At 37.6% G+C, this 13,638-nt stretch overlaps 1 protein-coding gene across 2 annotated transcripts in view; it reads right to left on the bottom strand.

The window, feature by feature from the left end:
* Positions 1 to 478: 478 nt before the first annotated feature.
* Positions 479 to 13,638, bottom strand: part of LOC125070681 (titin) — a 32,046-nt gene continuing 18,886 nt past the window's right edge. The window contains exons 3-5 of one of the 2 annotated variants that reach the window (XM_047680638.1): positions 8,631 to 10,633; positions 6,088 to 8,163; positions 479 to 5,826 (exon numbers count right to left, since the gene is read on the bottom strand). In XM_047680638.1, the coding sequence (XP_047536594.1) occupies positions 635 to 5,826; positions 6,088 to 8,163; positions 8,631 to 10,633 (9,271 nt within the window). In that variant the 3' untranslated portion in view covers positions 479 to 634. Of the gene's footprint in view, positions 8,164 to 8,630; positions 10,634 to 13,638 lie in introns of both variants that reach the window. The other variant, XM_047680637.1, reaches the window with a different exon arrangement.

Below are 13,638 nucleotides of genomic sequence, written 5' to 3'. Positions count from 1 at the left end.
AACCGCTCCGGTCACTACGAGAACTGCGACCCACTGATGGTCAATCGGACGATATAGGAATAGGCAGAAAGCGGGTAGTGCTACTTTATTGCTGCATTCCTTTGACGACTTACATTCACGTTGTTTTTATGACTAGCCCCCCCAAATGTACGGTAAGGCCCATATACAACTGCATCTTGGTTCATTTATTGTTTGTTCTTTTATATCTATATGTTCTTGACTTAAACGTTTTCAAAATAACCCATTTTAATAGTATGTACGTGTAGAAACTAAAATCTATTAGTCCCGCGCATAATATTAGCTAGCAAAAATTTATAATAAATGTAATGTATATTTTTCATTCTATTGTTATTTTAATGGATTTTGACGAGAAATAAAATTCATAAGTTATTATAAAAATTTATTACATGGCAATAGGCATATGATTGACAAATAAAAAAGAATCAGTTAAACATCGTTACATTTAAAGAATATATTACGCATTATTAGATATAATTTATTAAAAGGCACATTACATTTTTAAGTCTAGTAATGTTAGATTAATAAAAATAATAATAATATAAAACTTAGTTCAGTATAATGTTCCAAATAATAAGGAATGATACAGGTTTTTGTTAGTTCAATACAGTCGAAGTTACTGAGGCGTTTTTGGAGTGGTTTTCGATGTATAGAATTTATGCTCACGGGAGTCGCGAGAGTGTTTGAATGGAGTACGCGGCGATTCGATCAACGTAGCAGGGCAAGTTCCATGAACGTGGGCTGTATATTCACGCTTATAACTAGTACCACCATCACCTAAGACAAAGGACGAAGTGGTACCATGTCGCACATGTCGTTCAACTTTTTCTATACGCTCATTTCTCTCTGTCCGCTCCACTTGATTGGATCTTGAGAAACTTCCATAGGAACGCGCCTCAGACTGACCATAAAACTCACCGCCTACTCGGAGATTATCTCTTACAACCACACGTGGTTGACGATCAACAACCATTGTAGATTGACCATCTCTCTTTTGCTGACGACGAGTATCATTTTCAGTATGTTGTGATATTACAGCTACATTTTCGCGACCAGATCGATGCATAGAACTGATACTTTTTCTATCAGCACTGTGGGTTGAATTGCTTATATATTCTCCACATTCATTAAGATTAGTAATGCTTTTTCTTTGAGCAGCAGCAGTGGAACTTATTGAGTGTTGGGCCTCTGTTGTCGATGTAACACCCTTACGATGAAGTACTGCATTTGTACTTGTCATATCCGAAACTAAATCCGATGTACGCTTATGGTGACCAGAACGTGACGTTTTATCTACGGAGGCTATAGGAACGTCTCCTCCACCATGCATCGCTCTCTGGAACTCAATGCTTGTCTTTGTTACACTATCACTCAGTTGATTTCTATTAATAGAATGAGATTGATGACTTGAAGACACCTTAGAAATATTATGTTCAACGTGATTTGAAGATGAAATATTAGCAGACGACGCTGCACTGTGTTGGACGTGTCGATCAGATGAATGTGTAGTACGGTAGTCTCGGTTGTCAAGATTTGAAGTAGTGTGACTTATAGTTGACTGATCACTTACATGTTTTCTGTGAATATTTTCTCCACTTTCATGTTTTTGCGTTTGCCTGTCACTTACTTGAGTTATTGAAGATGTATTTCTGTTAATTCGATTGACTCCTCTAGATTGACTCGTATTATGCAAGTTTTCTTGAGAGTGAACACCCGTAGATACATGACTACAGATTTGAGATTGATTTTTTATGTCTTGATTAGTTAAAGATGATAAATGTTGTTCAGAGCTTATTATTTTGTGTGATGATTGACCTGTTGTTTTGCTTAAATGATTACTAGAAACAGAATGTTGAATATGTTGATCACTATTTTCATCAGATCTTCCTTTTACAGTATGGGTAGTATTCAAAACGTTACGCTGAACAGAACTACCATTATTGATGTTAACTTGATCTGACGATATAATACTCCCCATAGTACTGCTTGTTTGCTTATTACGGATATCAGCACGACCATCGAAAATGCCCTTGTTGTTTGTCATTTTTGAGTCACCATCAGAAACAGTGGTAACTTCAACATTCTTTGTTACTGTTACCCATTTACCACCAATTAATTTCTTTTCCGTAATTTGTTTCATAATTTTATTTGAGGAAGATACAATTTTATTATTTTTAGAATCGACTTTATTAACAGTTCTTCCCGTAGAATGTCTAGAGGTCATACGATCAGTTTCGTCACGATTAACTGTATCTTGAGATGTTATACGATTTGTCTTTTGAGATGATAATGTATTGACGTCATTTTGTGATTGTTCGCGATTTTGAGTTGATCGGGAGTCGTGGATATCCGACCCTGATTTTATGTGTTGAGTTTTTTCTATAGTGGTATTATCAACACCTGATAGCTTAGTTTGTATCTCAGAGTGAGATTTTTGCGTATAATTAGCATTTTGTGTATTAGATACAGTTTTAGTAACATGTGATTTAACAGCACGGTGAGAATGTGTTTCATCAGTATATTTAGAGCTATCAGTATGAGTTATAGAATGGTATCTCTGGTCTTCATTGTTTATTAAGTGACGAGGTTGTCGAATCTCTTCCGGACTAAGTTGTCGCGTAGTTTTATGTACATCTTCTTGTCTGGCAATATCTGTTTGACGAACATAACTACCAGTTTTGAATGAAGATGGTGAAGAACCGTCCATATCACCTTCAGGATAAAGATTATCCTTAGGTCGAATAGGACTAGTACGCTCTTGTTGGGGTCTTCGAGGTTGATTTAAATCGGGCCTATTGTTATCTTCAGGGTAAGATTTAAAATCATGAGGCTTGCCACCACTTTCTTCGTCTGGATACACAGTATTCTTAGGTTCACCCCATTTGGATCGACGTGTATCTTTAACTTTATCGGTAGGGCCTACTGGCAATTTAGTGAATTGTGGTGAACGATTTATGTCTTCTGAGCCTATATCTTGAGTTGGTCTAGGTCTTAGTGGTTTATCACTTTCAGATGTATAGTGTGATGGATGTCGAATAGAATCACCCTCCATATTTTTAGGTGTAGACATCGGTGACCTTCGATCTCCTTTATCGTCTTGTATTTTTGGTCCTGGACTTTGGCCATTCGTATATTCTGATATTTTATCTCCAGAAATATTTTTCGTTTCATTGGTATAATATGTAATGGCGGATTGCTTATCTCGATTAATTTTATAGTCATCTCTGCGTGAGAGGTCTTCGAAAACGCCTTCAATTTTAAGATTATCTTCTCTGCGAGTTAATTTAACTCTTTGACCTTTAACGACACGATATGTGTCTGAAGAGCGAATATTCTCCATTTTTCCTTCCATTTTAAGATTATCTTCATGTTTTACAATTGTTGACTTATCACCAGTTACAATCTTATAATCATTTCTCTGTTTCATGTCTATAAATTCACCTTCTATTTTTAAATTATCCTCTCTTCGAATAATGTCCACTCTCTCAATTTTTTGTTTTCGGCGTATATCAGTATCCCTGTCGATTGAAATATTATCAACATGTTTAAAAGGCTTGCGTTTTTCAGCGGGTTGAGATGGAACCACTTCAGGCTTATAAAATTTGCCATCGGGCTTCAGATTATCCTGAGGTTTGATCACTGGTGCCCTTTCACCTTTGGTAGCATTGTAATCATTACGAGTACAAAGGTCAATAAATTCACCCTCCGTTCTCAAATTATCTTCGTGCCTCTGAATAATTACCTTTTCTGTTTTTTCAATTCGTTTGAAGTCATCTCTTGTGCGATGAACATCAATAACACCTTCCATTTTAAGATGATCTTCATGCCTAACAACATCAGCACGATCACCACGAGTGACCGAGTAATCTGTTCGTCGAACGACTTCCATATCCCCTTCAGGTTTCAGATTATCTTGAGGCCGTTTTTGAATTGGTCGTTCACCGGGCTGCCATTTTTCATGTACAGGTTTTTCAAAATCTCCTTCTGGCTTCAAATTATCTTGTGGTTTCTTAGGAGTTTGCTTTTCTGCTGGTTGCCATTTATCTTGTTTTGGTTTTTCAAATTCTCCTTCAGGTTTCAAGTTATCTTTAGGTTTTTGTGGCGTTTGTCTTTCAGCTGGTCGCCATTCATCAACTTTCGGCTGCTCGAATTCTCCTTCTGGCTTAAGATTATCTTTTGGTTTCTTTTGAATAGGCCGCTCTGCAGGTTGCCATTGTTCTGGTCGCTTTTGTTCAAAATCACCTTCAGGTCGTAAATTGTCATGTGGCTTTGTAGCTTTGGGTCTCTCACCTGGGCGCCACTTTTGTTTTTCTGGTGTTTCAAATTCACCTTCTGGCTTGAGGTTATCTTTAGGTTTATGAGGAGTTTGTCTTTCAGCAGGACGCCATTTATCTGTTTTCGGTTGTTCAAATTCTCCTTCAGGCTTCAAGTTGTCCTTAGGTTTCTTTGGGCTAGGCCTTTCAGCAGGTCGCCACTTTTCTTTATCAGGAGTTGTAAATTCACCCTCCATGCGTAAATTGTCTTCTGGCTTTTTTTGTTTTGGTATCTCAGCCGGGCGCCATTTGTCCTGTTTTGGAGTTTCAAATTCACCTTCGGGTCTGAGGTTATCTTTTGGTTTTGATGGTGTTACCCTTTCAGCAGGCCGCCATTCTTCAGGTCTCTGTTGCTCAAAATCACCTTCAGGCTTAAGATTATCTCGTGGTTTCTTTTGAATTGGACGTTCTGCAGGCTGCCATTGTTCTGGTTGTCTTTGTTCAAAGTCACCCTCCGGTCGCAAATTGTCATGTGGTTTTGTGGGTGTTGGTCTTTCCGCTGGCCGCCATTTCTCTTTTTCAGGTGTTTCAAATTCACCTTCTGGCTTGAGATTATCTTTTGGCTTTGTCGGTGTTTGTCTCTCAGCAGGACGCCATTTTTCTGGTCTCGGTTGTTCAAAATCTCCTTCAGGTTTGAGGTTATCTTGAGGTTTCTTTTGAATTGGACGTTCTGCGGGCTGCCATTCTTCAGGCCGTCTATGTTCAAAGTCTCCTTCAGGTCGTAAATTATCATGCGGCTTTGTCGGTTTTGGTCTTTCAGCTGGGCGCCATTTTTCTTTTTCAGGTGTTTGAAATTCACCTTCTGGCTTGAGATTATCTTTAGGTTTCTGAGGTGTTTGCCTCTCAGCAGGACGCCAATCTTCTGGTTTAGGTTGCTCAAAATCTCCCTCAGGTTTAAGATTATCCTTCGGTTTTCTTTGTGTCCGACGTTCTGCAGGTTGCCATTCTTCTGGCTTTCTGTGCTCAAAATCACCTTCTGGTCTCAAATTATCATGTGGCTTTGTAGGTTTAGGTCTCTCGGCTGGGCGCCATTTCTCTTTTTCAGGTGTTTCAAAGTCACCCTCTGGCTTGAGATTATCTTTAGGTTTCTGAGGTGTTTGCCTCTCAGCAGGGCGCCAATCTTCTGGTTTAGGTTGCTCAAAATCTCCCTCAGGCTTAAGATTGTCTTTCGGTTTTCTTTGTGTCCGACGTTCTGCAGGTTGCCATTCTTCGGGCTTTCTGTGCTCAAAGTCACCTTCAGGTCTTAAATTATCATGTGGCTTTGTAGGTTTAGGTCTCTCTGCAGGGCGCCATTTCTCTTTTTCAGGTGTTTCAAAGTCACCCTCTGGCTTCAGATTATCTTTAGGTTTCTGAGGTGTTGGCCTCTCAGCAGGGCGCCAATCTTCTGGTTTAGGTTGCTCAAAATCTCCCTCAGGCTTAAGATTGTCCTTCGGTTTTCTCTGTGTCCGACGTTCTGCAGGTTGCCATTCTTCGGGCTTTCTGTGCTCAAAATCACCTTCAGGTCTTAAATTATCATGAGGCTTTACAGCTTTAGGTCTCTCTGCAGGGCGCCATTTCTCTTTTTCAGGTGTTTCAAAGTCACCCTCTGGCTTGAGATTATCTTTAGGTTTCTGAGGTGTTTGCCTCTCAGCAGGGCGCCAATCTTCTGGTTTAGGTTGCTCAAAATCTCCCTCAGGCTTAAGATTATCCTTCGGTTTTCTTTGTGTCCGACGCTCTGCAGGTTGCCATTCTTCGGGCTTTCTGTGTTCAAAGTCACCTTCAGGTCTTAAATTATCATGTGGCTTTGTAGCTTTAGGTCTCTCGGCTGGGCGCCATTTCTCTTTTTCAGGTGTTTCAAAGTCACCCTCTGGCTTCAGATTATCTTTAGGTTTCTGAGGTGTTTGCCTCTCAGCAGGACGCCAATCTTCTGGTTTAGGTTGCTCAAAATCTCCCTCAGGTTTAAGATTATCCTTCGGTTTTCTTTGTGTCCGACGTTCTGCAGGTTGCCATTCTTCTGGCTTTCTGTGCTCAAAGTCACCTTCAGGTCTTAAATTATCATGTGGTTTTGTAGCTTTAGGTCTCTCTGCAGGGCGCCATTTCTCTTTTTCAGGTGTTTCAAAGTCACCCTCTGGCTTAAGATTATCTTTAGGTTTCTGAGGTGTTTGCCTTTCAGCAGGGCGCCAATCTTCTGGTTTTGGTTGCTCAAAATCTCCCTCAGGCTTAAGATTATCCTTCGGTTTTCTTTGTGTCCGACGTTCTGCGGGTTGCCATTCTTCAGGCTTTCTGTGCTCAAAATCACCTTCAGGTCTTAAATTATCATGAGGCTTTGTAGCTTTAGGTCTCTCTGCAGGGCGCCATTTCTCTTTTTCAGGTGTTTCAAAGTCACCCTCTGGCTTGAGATTATCTTTAGGTTTCTGAGGTGTTTGCCTCTCAGCAGGACGCCAATCTTCTGGTTTAGGTTGCTCAAAATCTCCCTCAGGTTTAAGATTATCCTTCGGTTTTCTTTGTGTCCGACGTTCTGCAGGTTGCCATTCTTCTGGCTTTCTGTGCTCAAAGTCACCTTCAGGTCTTAAATTATCATGTGGTTTTGTAGCTTTAGGTCTCTCTGCAGGGCGCCATTTCTCTTTTTCAGGTGTTTCAAAGTCACCCTCTGGCTTAAGATTATCTTTAGGTTTCTGAGGTGTTTGCCTTTCAGCAGGGCGCCAATCTTCTGGTTTTGGTTGCTCAAAATCTCCCTCAGGCTTAAGATTATCCTTCGGTTTTCTTTGTGTCCGACGTTCTGCGGGTTGCCATTCTTCAGGCTTTCTGTGCTCAAAATCACCTTCAGGTCTTAAATTATCATGAGGCTTTGTAGCTTTAGGTCTCTCTGCAGGGCGCCATTTCTCTTTTTCAGGTGTTTCAAAGTCACCCTCTGGCTTGAGATTATCTTTAGGTTTCTGAGGTGTTTGCCTCTCAGCAGGACGCCAATCTTCTGGTTTAGGATGCTCGAAATCTCCCTCAGGCTTAAGATTGTCCTTCGGTTTTCTTTGTGTCCGACGTTCTGCTGGTTGCCATTCTTCTGGCTGTCTTTGTTCAAAGTCACCTTCAGGTCTGAGATTATCATGTGGCTTTGTAGCTTTAGGTCTCTCCGCTGGGCGCCATTTCTCTTTTTCAGGTGTTTCAAAATCGCCCTCTGGTTTGAGGTTATCTTTAGGTTTTGTGGGTGTCTGCCGTTCAGCGGGACGCCACTCTTCTAATTTTGGTTGTTCAAAATCACCTTCAGGTTTTAAATTGTCTTTCGGCTTCTTTTGAACAGGCCGTTCTGCAGGGCGCCACTTTTCTTTGTCGGGTGTTGTGAATTCACCTTCAGGTCGTAAATTATCTTCTGGCTTGCTTGGCTTTGGCCTTTCAGCTGGAATCCACTCATTAGATTTTGGCTGTTCGAATTCACCTTCTGGTTTAAGATTATCCTTAGGTTTTCTCACCTCCGCTCGTCTTGGACCTTTTTCTTCATAAGTTCTGTATTCTTCTTGCGTCGTAGTAAGAGTTTCTATATTTTCTGTTGAATAAAATTTATCGAAATCTTCTTTTGTCCATGTTCTTCGCCTTTGTGGCCTTTCTATTGTTGTATTTTTTTCAGTATAATCTTTTTGATTGGACGTAACAAAATCTATTTCGCCTTCATGCGTCAAATTATCTGTTTTACGTTTAATTAAAGTTGTCCTCTCGATTGTATCCGTATAATCTATGTATTCTGACTGTGAAGTTGTTTCAGTTATCATATCTCCTTCTATTTTAGTCCAAGTGTTCCTCCGAACCGGTTTCGGTCTTTCGACAGGTTTCAATGTATACTCAGTTCGTGATGTTGTTGAATCTGTAAAATATTCAAATAAATATTTTAATTAATTAATATATTCAAAATTGAAGTTCATAGTATTTTAAGTTCTAGACAATTATTTATAACAATGTGGTCTCAAAACCACATCTTTGTTGTTAGCAACAAAGCCATGATATGTGCTTGCTAGTTATTAATAGTTATTTTGTATTATACATTTCACATTTTATAGTTTTTAAATTTACGAACAAGATGTTTTAAGCGAAAAGCAAAACCAGAATCATAAAGATTTTCATTGAACTAAAAAAGATGATCCATTGCGATGGGTCACTGAAAAAATATATTTTTTTAAGACACAACATCATAGTTTCTTTCTTAAAGATAAGTAAAATAGTATAAGAAGAAAGACGTTATAATGATCCAAAACAATGTATAACATATAATATGACCACAACAAATCACATTTATTTTAACCGATATATTTGAATGTAAATAAATCTACATACCTACAAATTCTCCTTCAGTAATTATGTTATCGGTACGTCGTATTATTTCAGCTCTTTCACCAGTAACTACTTTGTAGTCTTCAGTTATTGTTCTCGAAGTCGTAAAGTCACCTTCTGGTCGTAAATTATCCTGAGGTTTTTTGACTATTGGTTTTTCTGCTGGTCTAAACTCCTCCGGTTGTCGCTTTGTAAATTCACCTTCAGGTTTAAGGTTATCTACTGGTTTCTTTTGTTGAGGTCTTTCAGCTGGTGTCCATTCTTCTTTTTTAGGCGTAGTGAATTCACCTTCTGGTTTCAAATTATCATTAGGTCTCCTCACGGGAGCCCTATCTCCCGGTAACCATTCTTCTGGTGTCCTTTTTTCAAAATCTCCTTCAGGTTTAAGATTATCTTCAGGTTTTTTTGGTCTTTGTCGTTCTGCTGGTTTCCACGGTTGTTTTTCTGGAGTTGAAAATTCTCCTTCAGGTCTTAAATTATCCTCAGGACGCTTAACAGGAGCTCTGTCACCGGGTCTCCAGACTTCAGGCCTTCTGTCTTCAAAATCACCTTCCGGTTTTAAGTTATCTTCTGGTCGTCGGACTGGTGCTCTATCACCAGGACGCCATTCTTCAGGTTTACGTTTTTCAAATTCACCCTCTGGGCGTAAGTTGTCTTCCGGTTTTTTGGCCTTTTGACGTTCTGCAGGACGCCATGGCTCTTTTTCAGGAGTGGTAAACTCACCTTCAGGTCTTAGATTGTCTTCAGGGCGACGCGTCGGAGCTCGATCACCGGGACGCCATTCTTCAGGACGTCTTTTCTCAAACTCACCTTCTGGTTTTAAGTTATCTTCTGGCCGTTTGACAGGTGCTCGGTCGCCAGGCTGCCATTTCTCTGGCTTTCTATCTTCAAAATCACCCTCAGGTTTTAGATTGTCCTGTGGACGACGTACTGGAGCCCTATCACCAGGTTGCCATTCTTCAGGTTTATGTCTCTCAAAATTACCTTCAGGGCGCAAGTTATCTTCTGGTTTTTTAGGTCGTTGGCGCTCAGCTGGCCGCCATGTCTCTTTTTCGGGTGTGGTAAACTCTCCTTCTGGTTTAAGATTATCTTGAGGACGGCGCGTAGGTGCTCGATCACCAGGCTGCCATTGTTCTGGTTGTCTTTTTTCGAAGTCTCCTTCCGGTTTTAAATTATCTTCTGGGCGCTTTACAGGAGCACGATCACCAGGCATCCACTTTTCTGGTCGTCGATCTTCAAAGTCACCTTCTGGTCTTAAGTTATCTTCAGGACGTCGGACTGGTGCTCTGTCTCCTGGCTGCCATTCATCCGGCTTACGCTTTTCGAAATCTCCTTCAGGTCGCAAGTTATCTTCTGGTTTCTTAGGTTTTTGACGTTCAGCTGGTCGCCAAGGCTCTTTATCGGGAGTAGAGAATTCTCCCTCTGGCCTTAGATTATCTTCAGGACGACGAGTCGGTGCCCTGTCTCCAGGACGCCATTCTTCTGGTTTACGCTTCTCAAAATCACCTTCTGGTCGCAAATTATCTTCTGGTTTACTGGCTTTTGGACGTTCTGCAGGCCGCCAGATTTGCTTTTCTGGAGTAGTAAATTCTCCTTCAGGTTTAAGATTATCTTCAGGGCGACGAGTCGGAGCCCTATCACCAGGACGCCATTCATCTGGTTTACGTCTTTCAAAATCACCCTCAGGTTTAAGATTATCTTCCGGTTTTTTTACGGGAGCCCTATCACCAGGGCGCCACTCTTCTGGACGTCTCTTTTCAAAATCGCCTTCAGGTTTAAGATTGTCTTCTGGTTTTGTTGCTTTAGGTCGCTCAACAGGTTGCCAACGAGGACGCTCAGGCTCCTGGAAATCTCCTTCAAGCCTCAAATGATCTTCTTGATATACAGCAGTTGTACGGCTGACATGTTTTTCGTCGTAATCTTGTTTGTATGCGGAGACCACGCTCGTAGTGTGCTCCACATCGAACAATGGCTCCGGGACATCGTTGTGTGGGCAGCGGTGACGCCTAAAAGAACAAGATATTATCATTATAATTCATTTTATTCCGTCACTATATTATGAGTTTTTATTATTTTTTTATATTATTAATCATAATATAACTATATTATAAGTATTGTTACACTACACAGGTTTTTCTTCTTACACACCTTGCAAAACGGTAGGGATGCAAGTACAATGGAAAATGTTTTTGCAATGGTAGAGGCGGCAGTGTGAGCGATTCGGCCATAGCAGGCTTCCATTGCGACTGACATTACACACTAGTCACTATTCGCTTGCTTAAAACTAATTACAAATTTTGTAGTCATAACGATAACTAATATTTTCAACAAACAAAATGAAGTACCTACATCAAATGTTTAAGTTTTATCTTTGTTGAAATGGATAATTAAACCATTGTTATGAAGACTTTAAAAAATATAATATTCGTAACACTTATATGTTATATTTTAAGCAATACGTATACTCGGATCTTATTTATTACAACTGAAACCTTATAAAGTAACGAAAGGGACGCGCAACCTACCGCTTCGCGACGCGAGTTACCTACTGCCGTAATGATTGGACGTTCTTGCCGCACAAATTTACTTTTCCTATTGAAACTAGGAGTTTCTCTTACAAAACCTTAAAACCGATTTGTTTATTTATTCTTTCTAAATATTGAATTCAAAAAAATCTGAACACGTAAAAACCAATGCTAAAACTATTAAATATGAAGATAAAATAATTTTAAAAAATTACATCAAATCTAGGTCACTACCTGTACCTTTCATATCGGGCTGGTTTTTATTTTGTCAGATATCAAAACATTTTTTCAAGCAATTATATTATTATTTATTTACCACAAAGAATTGTTAAATCTTAGTATTATCTAATTGCATTAGTTAAAACAGTTTATACGCCACGAAAGGCTTTTGAAGTAAGTATAAATTAATAAAAAAAAAACTAAATTACGAAGAGAAAGATTGATTTATTAGTGAGAACAAAGAACTTCAGAACCTAAGTGGGCGGTTCTTAGTCCCGATATAGCGCTGACTCAATACCAGTCGTCTTGTAGGGATCAATTCACTATTTTTTTTGTAATGAAATGATTATTATAATGTAACGTACTGTCACAATTATATAATTTGATTTCTTTATGAAATAATAAAATTATGGTGACAATTGTCGATTATAGCCATTATTATTAAAAAAAATATATCCTAATATAGTTATATTGGAAAGGAACCATATAACAAAATCTTTTTCTAATTTATACATTTTTGATTATCTGTATATTTTTGAATATCTGTATGTATATATGTATATCTATTGCATATTTTATTGATTAACAATCAACTAAATAGGTGAAGTTTTTCTTTTTACAGTTGGAAAGGTTGTTCGATTGGTATGTATTGTATGTACCTTTGATATAATTTGTCGCCTAGCAATGGAAATCAAACATGTCCCTAATCAATCTTTGTAGTTATCGATCAATACACATTTATATTTTTTTTTAGGAAAGAGAAATTAACTATCTATATATCTTCATTTAATATAACTTTGTCATAATTTATTCAGCCTTATTATTATACAAATAAAAAACTCCACAATTCTTTTGTAAAATGATTTGGATGACCACAGATTTTCTTCATTTTTGAAAAAGATATGAATTCTATTTTTATATGGTGTTTATCTGCGATTGATTAATAATCAGTATTATAAAATAAATTAAATTATTTGTACCTTATAATTGACAACATTCCTTTTGAAAGGACATTCACATTTTAAAACACACAGTTTCACAAATATTATAAAAGAAAAACTTTTGTCACGTTAGTTATTACACAGATAATTTTGGACATTGATTGCTGATAGGTTTATGTCCGTATCAGTGCTTGTAGTTATGAATTTCTAACGCCATATTATCTATTAGAGTTCTTTGCCAAAATAATTAAAAACCCTGTGGTGACATCATGTCTATGTATTAGGTACGATAACTCGCTGTTATAACAAATTTTACGTTAATATATTAACAATTTATATGAAGTACCTAACTTACGTTTGCCTCATTCTTTTACATTATTATTTTTAAAAAAAACTTTTTACATGATACCAATTTAATTTTTGTATCAAGAAAATTAAATACATCTGAGGAATACCAAGTTAATTATATAGAATAATATTTAAAAAAACGTGCATTGTTTTTTATTCAATTAATTATTTTATTTACTGGTGGCCCATTTGATCGTCCGCTTACCTATAACAACAAAAAAAGAAGTAAAATAGGTAAGTCAACAAGTTTGACAAAATGACGGCAACTATTCGCTTTACATTCCTGACTGACGACAGTCAATTACCTACTAATTTCATTTAAATGTATATACGTAACGATAATACTAGTTAAATATATCCAACTAAACATAGTGATGATGAAATCTATATTAATAAAAATAATACAAAAATAGAGAGTTATAAAATAACCTAACTCATCTACCTGACAGTACCTAATGTCTTAGGTTACACGTTTTCGCAATTGAATTAAAAAAAAAAAACAAAACTGTCAAAATATATAACGTCAACATTTCGTATCTGATTTATTTTCTGCTGTTGCTATTATATTAGTACGTAAAGAAAAAAAAAACATAAAAAGTTGATTTATGCAAACATTACTAAAGTAATGCGATACCGTTAACGTTAAAATAAAAGAGAAGAAGCCTTCAAAATCAAAATCAAATTTTATAGTAATTCATGTATTATGCAATAATATTGATGACATAAGCCAATACTTAAAGTCTAAATGCATCTGCTAGTTAAATGGTTAATGAAAAACGCAAGCCAGCCTGCATGGTACAAAATTCTACTTATAAATAATATCTACGTATATCCATCAAAACAAAAATATTTACGAAATGACCATAATTATTTTTCAGTTCTTTTTTTTTTAGTGTTTAATTTAACCAAATGCTTAAATTCGAATGTGTCATAATTTAAATATGTACAAGATGGGTCACATTCGAGAAAATAATTTCG

The sequence above is a fragment of the Vanessa atalanta genome, chromosome 17 (genome assembly GCF_905147765.1).
Source record: "Vanessa atalanta chromosome 17, ilVanAtal1.2, whole genome shotgun sequence".
Taxonomy (NCBI): Eukaryota; Metazoa; Arthropoda; class Insecta; order Lepidoptera; family Nymphalidae; genus Vanessa; species Vanessa atalanta.
The sequence above is the reverse complement of the archived record's forward strand: the minus strand, read 5'-3'. Positions and strand labels throughout refer to the sequence as shown.